At 38.2% G+C, this 24,532-nt stretch overlaps 1 protein-coding gene across 4 annotated transcripts; it reads left to right on the top strand.

Moving 5' to 3' along the window:
• The first annotated feature begins 9 nt into the window (after window positions 1–9).
• On the top strand, window positions 10–24,532 carry TYW3 (tRNA-yW synthesizing protein 3 homolog). 4 transcript variants are annotated; one of them, XM_032296582.1, is made up of 6 exons: window positions 10–282; window positions 3,725–3,805; window positions 5,934–6,032; window positions 9,956–10,027; window positions 12,233–12,366; window positions 24,057–24,532. In XM_032296582.1, exons 1-6 carry the CDS (start codon window positions 109–111, stop codon window positions 24,274–24,276), a joined length of 780 nt encoding a protein of 259 aa, XP_032152473.1. In that variant the 5' UTR covers window positions 10–108; the 3' UTR covers window positions 24,277–24,532. The 4 variants fall into 4 exon arrangements, with proteins under 4 accessions (XP_032152473.1, XP_032152474.1, XP_032152476.1 ...); XM_032296585.1 differs by having other exon boundaries at window positions 50–141; window positions 24,057–24,379; XM_032296583.1 differs by lacking the exon at window positions 9,956–10,027 and having other exon boundaries at window positions 41–282; window positions 24,057–24,358.

Raw genomic sequence — 24,532 nt, 5'->3', positions numbered from 1 at the left:
CGACGAGGAAGTTTGGACCTTTCCGGCCACCACTCCCTTCAATATGGCTGCCCCCAGGGAGAGACGAGTCTGCCGTGAAGCTGAGCGCAGACCCTGAATCCTTCACACATGGATCGCATCGCGGAGTTCAGGAAATGGAAGGTGCAATGTTTGAGCAAAGCGGACCTCAGCCGCAAAGGCAGTGTGGACGAGGATGTGGTAGAGCTTGTGCAGTTTCTGAACATGCGAGATGAATTTTTTACCACCAGCTCCTGCGCTGGCCGCATTCTCCTCCTTGACGGGGTGAGGCCCCTTTGCGCCTGTCCAGCGCCTGCCTTCTAGTGCGAAACTTTAGGAGCCCTGTGTTTAGGAGCTACTGGATCCAGCCTGTGTGTTTGTTCCTCTGCGGGATGGTCTCTGTTTCTTTATTTGGGAAATTTAGGGGATTAGATCAGTGCTTCTAAAAGTTTAACGTGGCTATTAATCAGCTAAGAATCTTTTAAAATATAGATACCGATTCTTTTAGGTGTAGGGTAGGGCCTGATAGTGTGCATTTCTAGCAAGTGCCCAAAAGATGTTGAAACTACTGACCTGGGAACTATCTTGTATGGCAAGGGTTAGAAAACTTGATTTTATTATATGAATACTAAGAAAATTTAAAGACTTCGTAGCCTGTCAAGGTATTGCATGCGGGAATCCACTCATCAGCAGCTCTGACAAATCATTGTTACTGCGGGCTTGAACATCACCAGGGTTAAGGAGTTCACTGCCTCCTGGTGAGCCCCTTCATTATTACAACTGGTAGTTTTACACAGAGATAAGTATGATCGTATATAATTTAGGATGGTTAGACTTATGATTTTTAACTTCACGATGGGTTGGCTGGGGTAGTAAATGCATTTTTGGCTTACATTTTCCACTTATGACAGATTTATTGGGATGTAACCCCATCATAAATCAAGGAGCATCTGTACAAACTATACCTCCTTATTTTTAGGTTCAGTTACCCCAGTCAACAGCAGTCTGAACATATTAAATGGAAATTCCAGAAATAAACAATTAGCAAGTTTTAAATTGCATGCTGTTCTGAGTAGCATGATAAAATCTTGAGCCAACCAGTTCCTTCCAGAATGGGTGGTGAATCATCCCTTTGTCCAGAATATTCCACCGTATACTCTTGCTGCCCTTTAGTTACTTGGTAGCCCTCTGGGTTATCAGATCCACTGTGGTGGTGCATCACAGTGCTTGTGTTCAAGTAACTCTTATTTTACTTAATAATGGCCCCAAAGTAAGAGAGTAATGATGCTGGCAATTTGGATCTGCCAATAGTAAGTCATAAAGTGCTGCTTTGAAGTAAAAAAGGTGACAGTTCTTAAGGAAAGACTTAAGGAAAAAAAAAAAAAACCAGCCTATGCTGAGGTTGCTAGGATCTACGGAAAGAACTAATCTTCTGTCAGTGAAATTGTGAAGAAAAAGAAATTCATGCATCTGAGGTTTCAGGCATCCACTAGGGGGTCTTGGGACATCGTCCCTGAGGATAAGGCTGCTTGGGAGTGATACTACTTAGATTAAAAACCACTGGCTATGTGACCTTAGGAAAGTTATCTCAACTCTACCCCTTCCTATTCTATGAGCTGAGGATAATAAAGATTATCTGCTTTATAGGGATTTTGTGTGGAGAAAATATGATAATTTATTGGAAATATTTAGCATTGTGCCTGGCCCATGCTAAGTGCACTGTAAAAGTTGGCTGTACTAATTTTATTCGTGGTATTATGTTAAGAGCATGGAAGGCAGCATATTATTAGGCTCATTCTTTAGGTCCATTATTGACTGATCATTCATTTGCTGATCTCTCACATTATCAGAGCCTGTTCTTTTTTTTTTTTTTTTTTTATTCTGAGACGGAGTTTCGCTCTTGTTACCCAGGCTGGAGTGCAATGGCGCGATCTCGGCTCACCGAAACCTCCGCCTCCTGGGTTCAGGCAATTCTCCTGCCTCAGCCTCCTGAGTAGCTGGGATTACAGGCATGCGCCACCATGTCCAGCTGATTTTTTGTAGTTTTAGTAGAGACGGGGTTTCACCATGTTGACCAGGATGGTCTCGATCTCTTGACCTCGTGATCCACCGGCCTCGGCCTCCCAGCCTGTTCATTTTTATATCACTTCCATTACCTCCAGAGCACTGGCATTCATGCGCACACACTGTCTTGCCTGGTTTCTACAACTCTATATCACCTGGATTTTTGCAGTGGTTCCCTAACAAGTCACTTAACTACTCTTCTCCAAACCATGTTTGACACCGTTAACAGATTCATGTTTTTAAATTACAACTCCGCTTATTTCTCACCTATGCTATGTTTTATTACACATTTTTTCTACATCAGAACATCCAAATGCTTACTCTAGTATACCTTTCAACCTTATTTTCCATTGCTTTTCTTCATCTTTAGCTAGTTACTGAAACTGAACTATTCTTTTTCATCCTGTATTTACTTGCTTTTGCTCGCGTGTTTTGGTTTTTTTTTTTTTTTCTGAAATGTTTTCCCATCTCTGCACATCTGAGACATGACTCCCCAAACTCCCCTCTCCCACCTGAACACACTCACAAACACATACTACCTACTTGGAAGTAGTGACTGCTTCTGAACTGTTTAGGATTTTCATTTCTCATCTTACACCTTATATTATGGTTTTTGTTTGTTTGTTTGTTTGTTTTTTTAATCTGCCTTATTTCAGTAAGGATTTGGGGCAACTTACTAATAGGCAGCACAACTAAAAATAAAAAATGGGAAAATCTGGATAAGTAATATATAGATACGATGAAGCCAGTGATGGCATTCGTTTCCAGTCCTACCATTAGATCCTGTAAACTTGCTAGAAGTGGGCCATACGTTTGACTCTAAGATTAGAGTAGCCAGCCCAAGATCAGATACATAAGTCACCATCACCAAAGTCGTACAATGAAGTCAAAACATTTAGTTAGGACATGCACAGCAATTCCCAGTTCCAAGGCCAAGACAGCAGAGTCTCCTGTGGACCTATCATATAAATAGTTACTTTGAGTATAGTGATTTCTGTTCATGTGGTTTCCTGCATCCTTCTTCCAGTGTCCTTGAGGGGTAGGTTCTGTGTATACCCAAAGTACCTAATAGAACTTTGCAAATAAACATTTGTCCAATTTAAGTTAATATTAAAATGTTTGCCTTCTTGAAACTTTGACCTTTCAATCTTAGTTCCATCCTTTAGGACTACGTCTAAAGTCTAATTCGGAGGTCACAAATTTATGCCTGTAGAGACCAAGGAAGTATTATAAATGTATGAACAACATAGGTGGCAGTAAAGAGTAGTAGGTCTTGTGTGGAATTGGGACAGTGCTGTCCTACAAAAGGAATTAAAACATCTTTTCCCTTTTTTAAATACTGTGCTAGCCAAATAGCTAGAGTACAACTCAGTTGCTGCTGGTATTATCCCTTATACTAATTCCTTTTCTTCTTGCAAAATCATGACCATATTTCAGAAGATGTTTATTAAGTAGTTTTACCTTTCAAATCATTTTCTACCTCAAGTTATTTGTACTCATTCTTGTTCTGAGTTAACATTACCCAAAAACATACTGAATTGTTTTAATTAACACTTAAAATCCTGACTTGAGATTATTAGTTTAAGAAAGCCTACAATATGCTATGCGTTATGCTTATTACTTTTATTAATATTGTATGATTAAAATATTATTTTTATTTTAGGGTATAAATGGTTTTGAAGTTCAGAAACAAAACTGTTGCTGGCTGCTGGTTACACACAAACCTTGTGTAAAAGATGATGTGGTAAGTTTTAAATAAATTTAGAAATTAACTTTTAAATTCACAATTACTTTAAATACATATGACAAGAATAGAAAATTCAAGGTGATTTTTATGCATAATCATAATGGCTAAAGATTATAAAACCTAGAGAGCTTTCATTGCAATGGCTGTTTTGGGGTTGTAGGAGATAAAAGTACGGAAGCATTACTGCTTCTGAACAAAACACATCCTCTTGGACACGCAGACAGTTCATGGATATTAGACACATATTAGATCCAAATTTTGAATTTTAATTCTGCCATTTGATAACCCTGTAACCTAGAACAAATTATAGAAAGAGAAGGGGATTAGCACTATCTTCGTGTTACTGGCTTTGCTGATATAAATAAATTATACACTACTTACCTGGATTGCTTTTTGAAAATCTTCATATCTCTGATGGGTTATTTAGTTTCCTAGGTTAAAGAGTTTAGATGAATTCATAAGTTTTTATCAGCCAGGCGTTTTTCATTCCCAGTGAATTTACAAATCCAATTCTGTTTTAATCAAAAAAGATAATTTATTTAACTGGAAAGGACGCATGGAGCTAGAATCAAGTATTGCTAATTCAGATGTTCACATCTTTAGAGTACCCACTTCATCTCCATCTTTGGGCACTGGTTCTCTTTGCAGTGTGCCTTTATTCTCTTCTACTGCAGGTAATCTTATTTATGGTAGAAATGGTAGCTGCCAGCAACCCCAGTAGAAAGAGACTTCCTTTTCCAACAATTCATGTGTCCATCCCAGAGAAAGACTTAGAGTTGTCCTGCTCAGATGAGCTGCTCTCCCTCTTAGGTCAATTATTTTTGCTAGTGGAATGAAATAATATCTGTGATCAAACATAAGCAAGCACTTGGCACCTCTGGTATTCTAATAGAGTGATGTGTGACAGGGTCATGATTGACAGCCCCACCAGAATCAAATGGTGTGAGGGAGGGACAATGTTGCCCAGGGATTCTGGGCAGACAATAATAATAACTGTCTCGTATAAATTCTAGCTCAGACATAATATATGTTTCACTGTGCTGCAGGCTACACTATAAGATGGATGCAACCAAAGTCAAAATGCAGGTAGGTGCTACCTAGGGAAGGGACTAGTACATGAGTCAAGGTAACTAACAACAAACAACACACATACTAGGCTCAAATGGTATAACATTTACCTACAGCAGGAGGAAAGAGACTATACAAAATCTAGCCTTTTACAAGGCATCAGTCCCCACAGCTAGCAGATTGGTTCCACAGCTGATCAGAGCAGAGTGATGGCATACACCTCCCTTTGTGCTGCAGTAGAAGGACCCTGACCTTTGCCCCATAGGGCCTGAAATACAGAAAGCTTGGAACATGCTCAGGGGTTCATGGGCCATTGGTTCTCATGCAGCTAAGCAGTTCCAAGGAATTTTTTTTTTTGAGACGGAGTCTCGCCCCATTGCCCAGGCGGAGTACAATGGCATGCATCTTGGCTCACTGCAACCTCCGCCTCCCGGGTTCAAGTGATTCTCCTGCCTCAGCCTCCCAAGTAACTGGGATTACAGGCATGTGCCACCACGCCCAGCTAATGCCAAGGGAATTTTATGTGTGCCTGTTACAGAGGGAACAAGAACTTACTGGCTGTGCTCTGAGCTCATTGCATGCAGTACTATTTGTGAGCTTACTAGTGCTCCTGGTAAGCACTGGTGCTCAGTACAGGATGCTTCTTGGGAACATGGCTTGCAGTCAGGCTTTGTTTGGACCCTTCTCTCACATTACATGTGTCTCTATGTTGATCTAATAAAAAACATTTAAACAATCCTAATGCAGTTTTTGTATACTACTTTCCCTTATGAAAACTCTGTTATGGAATTAAAGTAGCAGTTTACCTCTTCAAGGTACACTAATAGGTGGAAAGAATGGTATAAAAGATTTATGGGAGAGCTAGAAAGTTTAAGAAAATAAGCAAATAAGTTTTTGGTGAAAAATAACCAAGAAAGCAGAGGAAAAAGTTATTGCAGAAAAAGTATGCTGAGTGATTCTGAAAATTTCTACGAGAAATTGAAGTTATGTATGGGGTTAAGAGTCACCAAAGGACAGGGCATATACTTGTGTCTGATATCACTTTTCATTTGTTTAGATTGTAGCTCTAAAGAAAGCAAATGGTGATGCCACTTTGAAATTTGAACCATTTGTTCTACATGTGCAGTGTCGACAATTGCAGGATGCACAGATTCTGGTAAAATTTTGTTGTAATTATACTTGAATGTATAGGTACATGGGTAGATGTAATTTTAAACTTTTAACTTTTTATAAATATCAATGAGATTTTACCTTATTCAAGTAGTTATGTATTTATTTATTTATTATTTATCGATCTGGTCAATCTATTTATTTTTAATATTAGGAAAAAATTGTACCTAATCATTACTAGGAAAATATAAGTCCCAAGTTATGGTTCCTATTTTCTTTCTTAACGTTTTTATTAATAAATTTTACTTCAGCATTCTATATTTTCTTTTCGTTTGCCAAGTTTTAAGAAAAAATACCGTGGAACTCCATGTACAATTAAGTGTTTTAAAGAATATTTTATTTTTGTCATTTAAATGAACATGAAGTAAACATCTGTTTAGTCTTCATTCTTCTTTTCATGCCTTTTATTTATTTATGTATATAACTAAATTGCATTTTAAGCAACCATAATGTATTGAGTCTTAGTATGTCAAGTACTAGGGGCACAGTGATGAACAAGATTATAGACTGTCTTGGTTCCTCTCCCAAAGTTAGGAGACAGCAAAAACAAACAAGTGAACAGCCAAATTAAAAACAAAAAACAAAAAAAACTGCAAGTTGCAAAATGTTCTAGGAAAGGAAAAAACAACCTCGTAATAACAGTCCAAAAAGCAGCTCACTTGAAGACAGGCTTCTCTAAAAAGGTTTGTTTAAGCTAAGACTTAAAGGAACAGAAAGAGTTAGGCATGCAGCTAGGAAATGAACATTCCAGGAAGATGGAAAAGTATATACAACATTTCAGTGTGTTTAGAGAGTGGAAAGAAGGTGAGAGAAGGAGGCTGGGGCCAGGTCAGGTAAGGCTTTGTTAGACCAGATTAAAGAGCTCAAATTGCTTTCTGAGTTCAGGGAAAAGTCATCAAAGGGACAGTTTTAAGCAAAGAGTGCTTTCCGGGTTTTGGTTCTGAAAAACTCAGCTCTGCTCCAGCGTAGAGAAAGGAGTGCAGAAAGTGAAAAGAGGTGAGTTAGGAGTAGTTTGTGGTGATCTAAGGGTGAAGTGGTGGTGGGTTGGCCGAAGGTAATAGCAGCAAAGGTGAGAAAGGAATTGATTCTAATAATATTTCAGTGTTTGAATCTACAGACTTGGAAGGTTGCCTGGAAAAGGACAGCCTCAGGGAGGAGAAGAAAGAGGAATCAAGGATAGATAACTACTTAGATCTGACTGGAGGCCCTGGCTGTGTGGTAGTAGCCTTTATCTAGATGGGAAGTGCTGAAGTTGAAGGAATGGGAATTAAGAATGTGATTCATATGTTAAGTGAGAAATGCCTGTAAGACATCTGTTTTTATCTGCTAGCACTGCCATAACAAAATAGCACAGACTGGATAGCATAAGCAACAGAAATTTATTTTTCTCACAATTAGGAGGCTGAAAGTCCAGGATCAAGGTACTGGCAGGGGTGGTTCCTCCTGAGGCCTTTGCCCTTGGCTTGCAGGCAGCTGCCTTCTCCCTGTGTCCTGTCAAGGCTTTTTTCTGTGTATGCATGCCACTGATGTCTCTTCTACTTCTTGTAAGGACATCAGTCCTGTTGGATCAGGACTCCATCCTTATGACCTCATTCAACCCTAGTTACCACCTTAAAGGTCCCATCTCCAAATATAGTTACATTGGAGTTTAGTGCATCAGCATATAAATTTTGAAGCCCTGTAGGCACAATTCAGTCCATAACAACACCACCTAAGTGAAAATTTCAAATAGGCATTTGGGTAGAAGTCTGGAAGGCAGGCCAGCCATCTGGAGTGAGGATAAACATTGAGAAGACACCAATACATAATTATTATTTTAAGCCATGAGCCTAGATAAAATCATCTGTGCAGAAAGTACAAAAGATAAAGGGAAGAGGGCCTGAGGAACACGAGCATTTAGAGATATTCTCCAAAACATGGTGTTTAATCATTCAGTGGCTCGTGGCTTCAGTCTCTGCTCTAACCCTGACCTTTTATCTAACCTTGTTTTAGTCTCATTTTACCACTCCACATCCCTGATGTGTCTCCAGACTTGAACTCTCCTGTTTCTATATCCATGTTCTGTTCTCTGTGGTAATCCTGATTGAGCGCAGCCATGCCCTTCTCTGGGCCTAAGCCTCTATGAAAGTCTAACATTTCAGGGAGCTAACTGAGAAATTCACTCATTCACAGCCTCTTTTTGAGTGCATACAGACCGAGTGTCAGGCAATCTGCTAAGTATTAGGGAAAAGTAGAAAAAGACAGGTAGTATCCCTCTCCTAAGGAGCTTACATTTGTATTCTAGGGGACAGAGGCAGACAATAAGTATGTAAATAAAAATAATTTCTCACTGTGAGACGTCCTATAAAGGAGATAAGGAGAGCACTCCACTAGAGAGTGAGGGGAGAGTGTGTTTTAAGAGGGTGGTTAAAGAAAGCCTTTAAGGTCGCACTGAGCGGAGATTGCGCCATTGTACTCCAGCCCGGGTGACAAGAGTAAAACTCCATCTCAAAAACAAAAAAACAAAAAAGAAGATCTTTTTTAGGCAATAGCATTGAATGGAAACAGGATGAATGACAACCCGCCAGGGAAAGCGTAGTCCTGATAGAGGAATAGCAAAAATAAAGAATTTGATGCAGGAAATGGTTTGGAGTATTCAAAGAACAGAAGGAAAGCCACTCTAGGTTAGCGAAAGTAGCAGAGGGTGGAACAAATAGAACATCATTAGTCATGGTTTAGAGCTTGGATTCTGTCGCCGGCTAGTCTGCAAGAATGGTTTGAAGAGGGTGAGAGTGAAAGCAGAGACTAATTGGGAGACTCCTTTAGAAGTTAAGGAGAGAGGTGATAGAGACTTGAAGAAGAGTGAGCAGTGGATGTGGCAAGAGCTGGATGAATTTGAGGTATATTGTAGAGGTAGTATCATAGGAATTGGGTATAGGGGATGAAGAAGTAGAAGTAGAAAGCATCAGGGCTATCTAGGTTTGGAGCTTGAGCAGCTAGATGGATGATGGTGTCATTTACTGAAATTAGACTGGATGTGAGAAAAATAGATTTATATAAGGGAAAATCAGTTGCAGGGTAGAGATCTGAACTGGAAATGAGGTTCATCTATATATATATATGATATTTAAACCAGGGAATCTCAAAAGGAGAGCATGTACTTAGAGCAAGTTTTCTCAGCCATGGTGCTATTGGCATTCCAGGTGAAAAAATGATTTGTGTGGGGCTGTCCTGTACAATGGAGAATGTTTGCGCTGCATCCCTGGCCTCTACCCACTATTTGCTAGAGATCCCGCTTCCTCTTCTTTTGAGTTGTGACAACTTAACAACCAAAAACGTCTTCAGACATTGCCAGATGGCCCCTGGGGTTCGAAATTATTCTTGGTTAAGAACTCCTGAGCTAGAGAAAAGAAGGGACCCATGTCTGCTCCTCAGGGCTCTCTGACATTTAGAGACTGATAAAATAACTTACAAAGTCACCCCAATCAGATCAGAATTTTTGTGCTTTCTATACTTTTCTCATATCATTTCAACAAAGTTTTTTAAGCAATAGAAGGGACACTGAAAAACATTTTACTCATTTTAAAAAGATTTTGTCCTATTTATTTTTATACAACATAATTAGAAGAATGATTGTTTTTGGTTACATTCTGCTTTATGGAAGCAATCACTAGCCAAATGTCACTGTTTGTTATTGAAGTCTACTTATACTCTTTCTCAATGACATTTCCATAGTTTGTATTTCAATATTTTCCCTGATGTTAGGAGTTTGATAAAAATCATTTTAAAGCATAGTCCATATTGGCTAGCCAAAAAAAAAAAAATAGGTTTTAGGTTTTAGGGTTATATATGTTTCTGTAGTTTGTGGAGTCAAACAGATAATGGGATTAGCCACAGTATCAAAATTTAACAAGTTTTATTTTCTTACAGCATTCCGTGGCAATAGATTCTGGTTTCAGGAACTCTGGCATAACAGTGGGAAAGAGAGGAAAAACTATGTTGGTAAGATACGTTTTGTCACAGAACAATTTTTAAAGTGTAAAGTGATCCAGAGATTGAGTAACCTAATTAGACTCCTGCCTTCAGTGTCTCCTCACTCAAATCTTCTTTCCGTTCTCTTATTCATAAACCTTTAGTGACTTACTCCTTCCTACAGGGCAAAGTTCAGAGTTTAGATTTGCACTTGAGGTCTTATTTTATAATATTCTTTTCCACTTACCTTTAACCTGATTCTTAACTCTGCCCTCCTCATCCTAAGTAAGCAAGGCCCAAAAGCGCTGTGACATCATGGAAAGAGTCACAGAGGGAGTTCAGAGTCCCCTGTACTGACACCTGTTAGATCACAGCTCTACTATGTGAACTTGGGCCAGCTTCTCCACCCCTCAGGGTCTGAATTTTCTCAGCAGTATCTGTGATCCAGCAAACTACTGTCCTAGGGCCACATTCAGCCCATGTGGGGCCAGATTCCACTGTACTCATTTGATTCATTATTGTCTGAGGTTGGTTTTGTGAGACAATGGCAAAATTTCATAGTTGTACAGCTTGCAAAGTCAGAAGGTGTTTACTGTCTGTCCTTTTAGAGAAAAGTTTTGCCAACCTTTTGACTAGATGATCTTAAAAGACTTGCATTCTTTTTGAGTCCTCTGGTCAAGCTAGCCCTTAGATATTTTTCCCTATTGTGATCTCCTGTCGTATTTATAGTTTGGCATGGCTTGTATTGTTTGTTTTTGAACTATTTGAGGTTACCCTCCTTCTACCTTCCTATACCCTCCTATTTTCTATCTTTAACAATAACCTATGTCTCAAATAGGAGTGGATTACAAAAGAGCACACCCATAAAGCATAGCTAAATAGAAAATTTAAAAAAAAAAAAAAAAAACCTCAGGGCCTCCAAACGTTTTCCTGATATTCAAAGTCTTAACCAGGTATTTTGCATCTACCTGTTTATGTTTATATCCCACTCACGTACTTATGCTCTAGCCATATAGAACTATTAGTTGTTTTCCAAGAGTATCATGCTGTTTCACGTCTCTCTGCCCACAGATAAGTTGTTCCTCTGGCTGGAGTTCTCCCCATCTTTTTTTTTTTTGAGATAGGGTTTCTCTCTTGTCGCCCAGGATGTAGTGCAGTGGCACGATCTTGGCTCAGTGCAACCTCCGCCTCCAGGGTTCAAGTGATTTTCCTGCCTCAGCCTCCCAAGTAGCTGGAATTACAGTCCCTTGCCACCATGCCCAGCTAGTTTTTGTATTTTTAGTAGAGATGGGGTTTTACCTTGTTGGCTGGGCTGGTCTCAAACTCCTGACCTCAGGTGATCCATCAGCCTTGGCCTCTCTTAATTTTTATGTCTGGTGAAATTGCACTCATTCTTCAAAATCCCAACTCAATTGCTGCTTTTCCCATAAAGCTGAGTCCTTAGACTCAGTTAGTTGCTTCTCTTCAACATTTTCTTGGCAGTGTGTGTGTGTGTGTGTGTGCGCGCGCACGTGCGCGCGCACACGCACGTGTATTTCTTCCGTCATAACTCTTAAAGCCAGAGACCATGTTATGGACACCCTGTATCTTCATGCCTTATAGGGGGCCCAGAACATTGCAGATGCTCAATAAAAGTTAATGGAGTGAATTTTTAGTCTCTTAATAATTTTTGTAGCATTTGTATGGTTGTTCTTAACCTCAGTCCAGTGTTTGGCTTTACTTGGAACATGCTGACTGTTTCATCAACAAGGCTATTAAGATTGTCAACCCCCAAGCACTGAGAAGCAGGCATTGTGTATGATAGAGGAGGCACGGTTTACTCTTGGCACCATACTCTGCTCCAGGAGCACTGAGACTCTTTGCCATCTAGTTCCTTTGACTTGCCCTTAAGATTTCTATTGAGGTTTTATTTCTTTGTTTTCTTTAAGTTGTATATTGTGGCTTTCTAAGCTATAATGAGATATAAATTGTTATTTGATTCTTTGATAACATCTGCTTCTCTGAAAGACAATGTATAGAATGCCTTTCTTTAGAAATGACTGTAGATGATGGGAAAATTCTATTTAATCTCCTTTGATTCAACTGTGTTCAGCTAAATTATATCAAAGCACAAACCTAACTACTGTAATGGAGCTAAAGTATGTTCAAACACAGCCCAGACTGGGACTTTTCTTTAGTTACTTTCAGTGTCTCTGGTATCTAAGTCTTCATATCTAAATTGTTTTTACCTTATAGGCTGTCCGGAGTACACATGGCTTAGAAGTTCCATTGAGTCATAAGGGAAAACTGATGGTGACAGAGGAATATATTGACTTCCTGCTAAATGTGGCAAATCAAAAAATGGAGGAAAACAAGAAAAGAATTGAGAGGTATATTATATTTCCATGTTATTCTTACATGCCTAGGTCATCCTTGAAAACATTAATGCATGCCATCTTCAGTTTATAATGCCAACGGCTTATCCATTTGTAGATAATTTAAAAATCTATTTTATTATCATCAGTAATAAAAAAGATTATCAAAGTAATAGATAAGAGTAGGTCAGGCTGCCATGGGCACTATATGGAGCATAAGGGAGAGTCTCTCTGGGGGATGGTAGGGCACATGATCACCAGAAGCCAAAAGAAAGGGGAGAAACATAATCATTTGGGAAAGACAGCCCAACAGCCACAGGAACTATAACTGATCAAGCTGAAGGCAGCCAGGGAAGAGGTGCACACTGTCCCTAGATGTGATCTATCAGAGATTACCTAGACTCTCCTGAGGATAACAGCCTGGTCAACTTTTTTTGTCTGATTAATATTTCACATTTCTGGCTTAGTTTTTTTTGCCTGATTAATGTTTCACATCTCTAGTTTAATACCAAACTCTTGTCATGGATTAGATCTAGAATTGCCATAACTTTCTAAGTAGGAAGGTATGGCTTTCAGTTCACATCTCCATACTTCTTTTGTTCTTCAGCTTCACCTCCTGGCAAAGCAAACTCTTTTATTACTTTCTTTTACAACTTTTTTCCCAACCTTTTTATATATAAAGAATAAAGTTTATATATGAAGCAGTAAATATTATGCTGTCTTTCATATATGAAAGTAATGCCACTGACCTACCATCAGCAAGATGCACAGTTTTGTTATTCAAGGAGTAATAGCCAAGTTGATGTCATTTATAATTTCCTTTTTTTCTTCTCCCCACCCTTTTGGCTACCTCACACTCAATCAATCACTGCCTAAATATCTCCTCAGTCATTCTGCCTCCATCCATACTGCTTCTTTCCTCATTCACGACCATCGCAATAGCCTCGTTCACTGGTCTCATACAGGATGCTTCTTGTATGCCTCTCTGCTAAGCCATTCTTTATCAAATCATGTTTGTAAAGTGCAAAAGATTCCTATTGCTTAACTTACATTCTTATTAATACTTAGAACTTTTCCTGAAGCCGTTAAGGCCAGAAGTGCTAGTGGTGGCAGTGTAAAAGGGTGAAATGAGGAAGAAATAGGCCACAAAGGCAGAACTGGGTTAAAATCCTGGTTCTGAGTTACTCAATCTGGTTCCACCAAATGGCTCAATTCTCTGGACTTCAATTTTCTTATCTCTAACTTCTGGGAAATGCCTATCCTAAAGAATAATTGCTATGTGCACTAGATATGTAGAATGACTGCTCTGACCGTATTATGTTTTGGACTCTCAGGACAAGATAGCCCTTCTCTTTCTATATTGATTCATGGAGAATAAACTTATAACTATAAAAATACTTGCCATCCATGCTTTCTCAGCTAGGGTTCCTCATTTGAACCACAGAATTCACAAAATTATTTGAGTGACTATTTTCTGAATTGTCTCAAGGATTTTATGTAACATGTACCATTTTAGATACATTGGAGAAAAGTTAATTCATTACTTACAATGGATGTCTTAGGGTAGTAGAGCTTAATTTTCTAACTACACGCTGGATGAGAAAAACTGACCACAAAAATCAGGCCACAAAATGCTCTGAGCAAGTATTCTAACTAAAATAAAATTTTAAATAAGCAGCTACGCACTCCACCACCCTATAGACTACTTTACGTAAGTATTTACTGGTACCATTCCATAAGTTTACCACTTACTAAGCTGTAATCCAGTGAGACTGTTTGCTAAACATAGGAGGTAGCAAATCAGTTTTCTCTATTTCCTTATTTGAATTTTAACAAGCTTATAAATATAGCCCAAGATCAACTAACTATACACCTGGTGAAGTTAATTGAGCTACGTTCACCAGCTATAAAATCAAATTATGCTTAAATCCATTGACTCAAAAATATGTTTTGAGATTATAATGTGCATGCTGCCATCAAGAGCCATACTTATCATGTAAAATCAGGGAAAAATTAAAGAAGGGTAAAAATGTCTTAAGATACTGATTAGAAGATTACATATGAATTCAGAAAGTGAGAACAAATTAAGGAGCTCCTTTGGGAACAGCTGTATGTTCAACCAAATGCAGAGAAAGAGTTACTCTTCTGATGTTGAAAAGAGAAAAAATAAATACTGGAGGTGATGAGTTATGCAATCAGACATTCATTAAGTACTAAGATTGGTTTGTCATAGGACCAAAGTTTCACAATTCAAGTATCTGTAATAGACTTTCCAAAACTCAAAAAATCCTAAAGAAACATTTCAGCAGTAAGAAATGTTCTGGAAATGTGAAAATGAAAGAGATAAAATATTTTTAATAGAAAAAGGCCTTGTTCATGAGAAATAATTCCTAAGGCCAGTTCTTAGTGGGAAGAGACTTATCCATTGGGCCTGTTGTTTCTGGAGCTGGGCAAGACAAGGCCTTCAAGCAGCAACCTGCTTTATAAACAACTAATTTGGAGACTAGAAGAAACAGGGACTGACACCAGATGGAGGAAGATAATTCATATATAACGATGTAGAGAAATTTGGATATCTATTGACTACAAAAGGAAGGCTATCTTTATATTTAATAAGCAGTTAGCACATGGGTCAAATGAAACCACCATTTGGCTATGAGTAGCACAAAATTAGCCATGTTCTTTTCACCAACTGTGTAATGAGAAAATACTAAATAAAATATACAATAAAGTGGCAGAATATATTGTCATATAGTAATGTTGATAAAGCAAATCTGGAAGAAAAGTAATTGAATTCACTTTCAATTTTTTTTCTCTTTTTTGTGATAAAACATATGTAATAGGAAATTTACCATTTTAACCAGTGGCATTAAGTACATTCACATTGTTAAGCAACTGTCGCCACGTTCCATCTCCAGAATGTTTTCGTTATCACAAACTAAACCTCTATACCCATTAAACACTAATTCTCCATTCCTCATCCTCCAATCCCCTGGTCACCACTATTCTATTTTCTTTCTCTATGAATTTCACTATTATATATAATTCATCTAAGTGGGATCATTCAATATGTACCCTCTAGTATCTGGTCTGTTTTACTTAGTTAATGTAGGATTCATCCATGTGGTAATGTGTATCAGAATTTCAGTTCTCTTTAAGACAGAATAATATTCCATTGTATTTATAGACCGTGTTTTGTTATTCATTCATCTGTCAATGGATAGTTGTCTTTCCCTTTTGGCTATTGTAAATAATGCTGCTCTGAACATCATTGCACAAGTATCTGAGTCACTGGTTTCAGTTCTGTTGGATATATACTCAGAAGTGGTGTAGTGTAATCAAAGAAAACTTCATGGAAGAAGTCACTGAGCAGGGCCTAAAATGCAGGTAGGATTTTTATATGAAGAGCTCTGCAGAAGGGGGAAATAGCGTGATAGGTAAAAAAGAACAGCATGAACAAAGAAAAAAGAGATAGTGATATGGTTTGGCTTTGTCCCCACCCAAATCTCATCATGAATTTCCATGTGTTGTGAGAGGGAGCTGTTGGGAGGTAACTGAATCATGGGAGCAGGTCTTTCCTGTGCTATTCTTGTGATAATGAACAAGTCTCATAAGATCTGATGGTTTTAAAAATGGGAGTCCCCCTGCACAAGCTGTCTTCACTTGCCTGCTGCCATGTGAGACATGCCTTTCACCTTCCACCATGATTGTGAGGCCTCCCCAGCCACATGGAACTGTAAGTTCATTAAATCTCTTTCTTTTATAAATTGCCCACTCTCAGGTATGTCTTTATCAGCAGCATGAAAATGGACTAATACAGTAAATTGTTACCAGTAGAATGGGGCACTGCTGAAAACATACCCAAAAATGTGGAAGCGACTTTGGAACTGGGTAATAGGCAGAGGTTGGAACAGTTTGGAGGGCTCAGAAGAAGACAGGAAAATGGAGGACAGTTTGGAACTTTCTAGAGACTTGATGAATGGCTTTGACAAAAATGCTGATAATTATATGGACAAGGAAATCCAGGCTGAGTTGGTCTCAGATGGAGATGAGGAATTTGTTGGGAACTGGAGCAAAGTGACTATTGCTGTGTTTTAGCAAAGAGACTGGCAGCATTTTGCCCCTGTCCTAGAGATTTGTGGAACTTTGACCTTGAGAGAGATGATTTAGGGTATCTGGCAGAAGAAATTTCTAAGCAGCAAAGCATTCAAGGGGTGACTTGGGTACTGTTAAAGGCATTCAGTTTTATAAGGGAAACAGAACATAAAAGTTTAGAAAACTTGCAGCCTGACAATGTGATAGAAAAGAAAATCCCATTTTCTGAGGAGAAATTCAAGCCAGCTGCAGAAATTTGCATAAGTAACAAGAAGCCTAATGTTAATCACCAAGGCAATGGGAAAGATCTCTCCAGGGCATGTCAGAGGTCTTCACAGCATCCCCTCCCATCACAGGCCCAGAGGCCTGGGAGGAAAAAATGGTTTTATGGGCCAGGCCCAGGGTCCCCATGCTGTGTGCAGCCTAGGAATTTGGTGCCTTGCATCCTTGGTGCCTTTCATCCATGGCTGAAAGGGGCCAATGTAGAGCTTGGCCTGTGACTTCAGAGGGTGCAAGCCCCAAACCTTGGCAGCTTCCATGTGGTGTTGAGCCTGTGAGTGCACAGAAGTCAAGAACTGGCATTTGGGACCTCCACCTAGATTTCAGATGTATGGAAACACCTGGATGCCCAGGCAGAAGTTTGCTGCAGGGGCAGGGCCCTGATGGAGAACCTCTGCTAGGACAGTACAGAAAGGAAATGTGGGTTCAGAGCCCCCACACAGAGTCCCTACTCAGGCATTGCCTAGTGGAGCTGTGAAAAGAGGGCTATAGACCCCGGAATGATAGTTCCACTGACAGCTTGTACCATGCACCTGGAAAAGCCACAGACACTCAACACCAGCCTGTGAAGGCAGCTGGGAGAGAAGCTGTACCCTGCAGAGCCACAGGGGCCGAGCTGCCCAAGACCATGGGAACCCACCTCTTGCATCATTGTGATCTGGATGTGAGGCATAAGTCAAAGGAGAGCATTTTGAAGCTTTAATTCACCACCCTGCTGGATTTCAGACTTGAATGGAGCCTGAAGCCCATTTGATGTGGCTAATTTCTTCTATTTGGAATGGCTGTATTTACCCAATGCCTGTACCCCCATTGTATTTAGGAAATAACTAATTTGCTTTTGATTTTACCAGCTGATAGTTGGAAAGAACTTGCCTTGTCTCAGATGAGACATTGGACTATGGACTTTTGAGTTCATGCTGAAATGAGTTAAGACTTTGGGGGACTGTTGGGAAAGCATGATTGGTTTTGAGATGTGAGGACATGAGATTTGGGAGGAGCCAGTTTAGGAATGATATGGTTTGGCTCTGTCCCTACCCAAATCTAATCTTGAATTCCCATGTGTTGTGGGAGGGACCTAGTAGGAGGTAATTGAATCATGGGGACCAGGTATTTCCTATGCTGTTCTCATGATTGTGAATAAGTCTCATGAGATCTGATCGTTTTAAAAATGGGATTCTCCCTGCACAAGTTCTCTTTTCTTGTCTTCTCCCATGTGAGACATGCATTTCACCTTCCACCATGATTGTGAGACCTCCCTAGCCACATAGAACTGTAAGTCCATTAAATCTCTTTCTTTTATAAAATACCCAGTCTTGACTATATCTTTATCAACAGGGTGAAAGTGGACTAATACAAATGGCAATATGTAAGCCATAAACAGGGATCAGTGAATGGTTCAGTTTACCTAGAAGATTAGAGAGTAACAATTTCTGTTATATAACTTTGCTGCTTTTCTTCCTGCTTGTGATATTTCTTCTTAGTTTCATTGTAGGGTTCTCTTCTTCTACCTCTTCATTAAATACTGTTCTCCAAGTTTCTGTCCTTAGCCCATGGCTTCAACTAGTTCTGCTACTTTTCCACATACTGGCAGGTCTTCCAAATCTTTCTAGAGTGTTGGGCCAACATATCCAATAACTGTTTGAACATATCTGATTAAAATATCTCACCAGCTTTTCCTTAACATGTTTCTTATGTTATTCTAACCCCCGTAGCCATTTTCTTGGTTCTGATTCTTACCATCATTTAGCAGTATCATTATAGTTTATGCCTCAGTACAAAACAGAAATGTGTATTACATTGATTTACAGTTATTTAATTGTACATCTTTTTTTCTACTGCAACATGGTCACATTGAAGATAGGACTCCCCCCGGCCCCCAACTTTATGCACATACACAAACACACTTGAGATATCTCATCCTACAACATAACATATATCTAGCTCATAATAGAAGCCCAAGAAACATTTATTCAGTTAATTATAAAAGATAAAGGAACTCAAGAGTTAACACATTATATTGAGTTCTCCAAAGGCAAAAACAGTTTCTTGCTCATCATTATATTCTGAGTGTCTGGAATGAGAATAGTGGTTAATAAATGTTCACAAATTTAGTTGACTAGACTTTTTCAAAAACAGTGCTACTTTGTTAAGGCATCAAAGCATTAGGATGATTATTCTGGAAAACCTGTGAGATGGCTTAGAGATGGGGTGAGTACAAGCAGGCTCTTTCTATAGTCTAGGGAAGAAGTAATAGGACCCTGAGTAACAAGATAAATGAGAATGAGACTGCAGAATATCAATCAGACATGGCAGCAGATTGGAAATAGGAGTAACACAGAGAAGGAAGACTTAGATGTCTTAGATTCCTCAAAATTGCTAGTCTCACCATTTTTCTTTTTTTCTTTCTTTCTTTCCATCCTTCCTTCCCTCCTTCCTTCCTTTCTTTTCTTTCTTTCTTCCTTCCTTCCTTCCTTTCCTTTCCTTTCTTTCTCTTTCTTTCTCTCTCTCTCTTTCTCTCATTCTCTCGTTCTCTCTTTCTTTCTTTCTTTCTTTTCTCTTTCTTTCTCTCTCTCTTTCTTTCTCTTTTTTCCTTTCCTTTCCTTTCCTTTCCTTTTCCTTTTCCTTTTCCTTTTCCTTTCCTTTCCCTTTCCTTTCCCTTTCCTTTTCCCTTTCCTTTTCCCTTTCCTTTTCCCTTTCCTTTTCCCTTTCCTTTTCCCTTTCCTTTTCCCTTTCCTTTTCCCTTTCCTTTTCCCTTTCCTTTTTCCTTTCCTTTCCTTTCCTTTTCTTCTTTCCTTCCTTTCTTTCTTTTCTTTTCTTTTCTTTTCTTTTCTTTTCTTTTCTTTTCTTTTCTTCTTTTTTGGCAGAGATGAGGTCTTGCTATATTGCTCAGGTTGGTCTCGAAATCCTGGCCTGGACAGAAGTGATTGTCATGCCTTAGCCTCCCAAAGTTTTGGGATTACAAACATGAGCCACTGCACATGGTCAAGTCTTGTAATTTCTAAAAATGGGTCTAAAACAGCTAAATAAATAACACACATTTCCCTGTACTGTTGACCCTTGAACAACATGGAGCTAGGGTCACCACCCCGCTGTGCAGTTGAAAATCCATGTGGCTTTTGTTGTTGTTTTTGAGACAGGGTCTCACTCTGTCACCCAGGCTGGAGTACAGTGACATGATCTTGACTCACGGCAACCTTTGCCTTCCAGGCTCAAGTGATCTTCCACCTCAGCTTCTCGAGTAGCTGGTACTACTAGTGTGTACCACCAAGCCAAGCTAATATTTTGTATTTTTTGTAGAGATGGGGTTTCGCCATGTTGCCCAGGCTGGTCTCAAACTCCTGGACTCAAGTGATTGCCTGCCTTGGCCTCCCAAAGTGCTGGGATTATAGGCATAAGCCACCACACCTGGCTGACATATGACTTGACTCCCAAGAAACTTAGGTACTGATACACTACTTTTGACTGGAAGCCTTATTTATAACATAAGCAGTTGATTAGTGCATGTATTGTATATTATATATATCACATACTGTATTCTTACAGTAAAGTGAGCTAGAGACAAAAATGTTATTAAGAAAATCATAAGAGAAAATATATTTACTATTGATTAAGTGGAAGTGGATCATCACAAAAGCCATTATCTTTATCATCTTCACCTTGAGTAGGCTGAGGAAGAGGAGTGGTTGGTCCTCCTGTCGCAGGGATACCAGAGGCAGAAGAAGTAGAAAAGGTGGAAGGAGAAGCAGTAATATTCAGCATAGCTTTTCTTGAAAAAAATCTGCATGTAAGTGGACCTGCATAGTTCAAAACCATATTATTCAAGGGTCAGCAGTATACTTATGACCAAATAAGTAAATAATATAAAGTGAAAACATATATTTTATTTTCTAATAGTTTTTCATGGGACATCCCCCTTTCCCCCATTTTTTTTCCTCCCAATTCCTCTCTTATCACATCATCAGTTTCCATTCATCCTTGCAGTTCAGCCCACGCATTGGATCTTATGAACAGGAGGATTTTATGATTGCAGTTGGAGCACTGTGTCCCCAGCATGCCTCCACTTTCTCTTTTTCATGGCATGGTAAACGTGGATTTACATCTGCAGCTCTGGTTAAACCACGAGCTGCTTGAGAGCACAGACCACAGACCACTTCTCTGTGCTTCTAGTACCTGGCACTGGGCCTGTCATGTATATGTTGTTTTTTTAATGGAAATGCTAGAGCTTAATCAGTTAAAATCTAAATACATAACATATTAAAATAGACTTCTTTGATGTTTGTCAATGAGGGAAGCCTAAAAGGGAATAAAATTGTTCCTCAATTCTGTGTTTTGTTTGAGAAGTCAAAGAAATACCAGCTTTTTGTTGCAAGTGGTTTTCTAACAAACATTGAAAAACAAGAATTCATTTTCTCAGGCTTGGCCTGAAAACTTATGAAGAGAACTAAGTACAAGTTATCTGAAGACTATTTGCTTTTCTTTCAAGGAGGGAGAAAACACAGTTGCCTGAACATACTTTTTTTTTCTTAAATACTCAGAGCTCATTGCTTGTGAGAGTTGAGAAAATTGTACTTTTGAGAATCAGGCTTAAGTATTACTGTATAATGAGAGAACTTAACTTTTGACTTATTGAGTACTATTTCTCAAAGGATTTTTAAAGTTCTCTTAGAAAAGGGAAAGGAAAACTGGTATTTGAAGTTTTTATTCAGGAAAGGATCTTTGTTCCATTTTACCAGTTGTTTTGGTACTCTAAGGATGTAGCTTTGAGTTCTCAGGTTTTTTAATGGTTGATTAAAGCAAGGCATACATTCCTCTTTAATTACTTTTTTTTTAATGTGATCGATGAGACATTTTTCACAAGGTGTTAATTCTCTGTGATCATAAAGGAGGAATTTAATCTTATCTTTCATTTTCTAGGAAGAAAGTATAATCCAGAAAAAAACACTCAGTTACCTAACCCTAAAGTGCTGGGTAGATAAAGAGTGCTGGGTAGATAAACAAGATGAGGTTGTATAACATTGATATCATCTTATGATCAGGATGAGCCACACCATCTTGTGGCATGCTCAGATTTATGTTTTAGATAACATTAATTTAGGTCATTCTGAACAGGCGGTGTGGAATATGAGAAGAATACCAATCATGACATCACCTAAGATGGTGACAAGACCTGGAAAGAAAGATCAAACCAAGCATAGAAGTTTTCATCAATGTAAGGAATCAGAGTATTGGTAGATGACGTGAAGAGCAAATGAAGAAATTTGGGAAAATGTTGATGAGCCAGTTGAATTCTGACCTCATCTCTCAGCTCTGTGGTAGCAGGATATGGGAAGGATAAACAGTCACCACTTGGGAGGAACAAAGGAAAATGGGGAGCCAGGTTTCAGTAAAGGGTGCATTAAGTGAAAGGATGTTACCATGGAACAAGGTCCGAAAAGTTTGTATGTCATGTTTCTCAATCTTTTTAAATTTAACTCTATATCCCTTTTTGACATTAATTTATTCATTGATAAAATATTTATTGAGCATCTATTATTTGCCAGGCACAGCACTAGCTATCAAAGTGTACAGGGATGAGTGCCTAAGTTCTTGAAAATGGACAAGATATGTACTAATCATGTTGTATATATATTAGAGTTATATGAAGTATTTAGGAATAGGTGTCTATTTGGAGTTTTCAAGTTTTATAGGCTTTGCAAGTAGAACTTAGCCTGTTCATTGACTCAAACAAAGATGAAAATTGGTCCAAATAAAGACCTATTCTGTAGATCTCAAAAATTTCCTGCCATAGTCTCCCATTATAATAGGATATAAAAGTAAGATGAGATCTCTGCAGTGGCAAGAGGGTTTCCTAACTTTCAGATCATTCTAGTTTGGGACCTAGGATAATACATTTATAGTTACGTTTTTTATTCAGTGGTTATTTATTCATTCATTCATTATATTACTGAGTATGCCAGCACTCTACTATATGCTAAGAATATGACAGAAGACAGATAGATAGGATTCTTGGTCTCATGAAGTCTGTATTCTATAAAAGTAGTCATTTTTGAGAACTAACTCTCTGCTAGGTACTCACATATATCTGTAATCCTCTGACAACCCCGCTAGGTACGGGATAATAATATCCAGCTTTATAAATGTGAAAAATCAAGACTGTGAGAAATTGGAATTAGCTGACTTCAGCTTTCCCAAAGGAATGTTGTTGTCAAATATATGCAACACACCATGCTGCCTGCTGCCTTCCAACATATACTGAAGGCTACTATGTTAAGCAGAGTTTTGTGTTCAGTGTTAACATAAGGGTAGATAGAAAAGAAACGAGGCCTGGTTCTCAGAGAGCTTACAGTTTATTGTATCACAAAATCAATACTAAAACTTTAATAGAAAAATGAATAAAGGAAAAGAACAATTTACACTAAAAAATTCAAATAGCTAATAAATGAGAAACATTGTGTTTTACTTACAAAGAAATGAAAGTTAAAATAATGAGATACCATTTTCACCCATCCAGACAGAATGTGTTTTTTGATGGTAATATTCAGTGTATAGGTGTAGTGATCTCTCTCAAGTGCTGCTATTAGAAGCATATTTCTTTGAACACCTATTGTGGAAAACAAACAGTATTAATCAAGAGCCTTGTAATGTTTATGCCTTTTATCTATGTGATCATATTTCTAGGTGTCTGTAGTAAAGAAATGGCTAAAAACTCACATCACATCATTTTCAAAAAGGCTTACCACATTTTTGTTTGTATCAGGGAAAATTTGAATATAAAGTGCAGTCTAGATGACATAATGTTATACTGCCATTCTCAATAGATATTAAATTTGAAAAAAACAATGTAAAACTTTATATGTAATATTCTCACTGTGAAAAATAGGTATATGAATTAATAAATACATTAATTCAGAATTCATTAATAAGCCTAAAAGAAAAATATTGAGAGCAGTTATTTCTAGTTATGTAGAGGTGATCTGTATTTGTAACCTCATACATTTTACAAATTGCCTAAAATGAGTGATTATGGTTATGCTTTTTGTAATAAGGAAATACTAATCGCCATTCTTTTTTACCCTCTTCTTTGACCCCTACATTTGGGATAGAAATTGAGATAGGACAGAGGTGATTCCCAACCCAATTTTCAGGGCTGTTCCTAAAAAACTGAAAGCACATTTATTTCCCTAGAAAAACATATTATTTATTTGATTTATTTTATATTTATAAAGCTAATATGGGACATAGTCAAATTTATATCTTATAAGCTCTTGGTATATTTCAGTCATTTCATTTCGGTACACACAGATATAACCATAGTACTTATTTCTTTACAGGTTTTACAACTGCCTACAGCATGTGATGGAAAGGGAAACTATGACTAACTTACATCCCAAGATCAAAGAGAAAAATAACTCATCATATACTCATAAGAAACAAAGAAATCAAGAAAAAGCACATGGCCAGTGTATTACTAAAGAAAATGATAAAGAACTTGAAAATGATGATGATGATGATCTAGGAATCAACATTACCATCTTCCCTGAAGACTACTGAGTTTTAGTTCTGGCATGTCTTGGTTGTAATGTTTCTAGTAGGTTTTATAAAGCTGCTCTTTATAAGAGTATTTTAGTTGGTTGAGTGTATCAGCCATTCAGAAAAATAAGATGTAATTTCTCTACATTTTAGAGAAACCTATCTTATAAAAATAGATAGCTTTTTAAAATAGCTTCATGTGTTTGCTCATTGAATATTGCCTTTTTTAGTCACGTAGAGATTCATTGCAAAAATAAAATTGTGATTTTTTAATGCC

Source organism: Sapajus apella, unplaced genomic scaffold (assembly GCF_009761245.1).
Source record: "Sapajus apella isolate SASKATOON/1434 unplaced genomic scaffold, GSC_monkey_1.0 scaffold36, whole genome shotgun sequence".
Classification (NCBI taxonomy): Eukaryota; Metazoa; Chordata; class Mammalia; order Primates; family Cebidae; genus Sapajus; species Sapajus apella.
The sequence above is the reverse complement of the archived record's forward strand: the minus strand, read 5'-3'. Positions and strand labels throughout refer to the sequence as shown.

What these genes read in the sequence shown, in the direction of transcription:
- TYW3 (XM_032296582.1), top strand. Translation starts at nt 109, where the DNA reads ATGGATCGCATCGCGGAGTTCAGGAAATGGAAGGTGCAATGTTTGAGC. An exon ending in CTTGTGTAAAAGATGATGTG is followed by an intron (nt 3,806 to 5,933) that starts GTAAGTTTTAAA and finishes TCATTTGTTTAG; the next exon opens with ATTGTAGCTCTAAAGAAAGC. An exon ending in TGCAGGATGCACAGATTCTG is followed by an intron (nt 6,033 to 9,955) that starts GTAAAATTTTGT and finishes ATTTTCTTACAG; the next exon opens with CATTCCGTGGCAATAGATTC.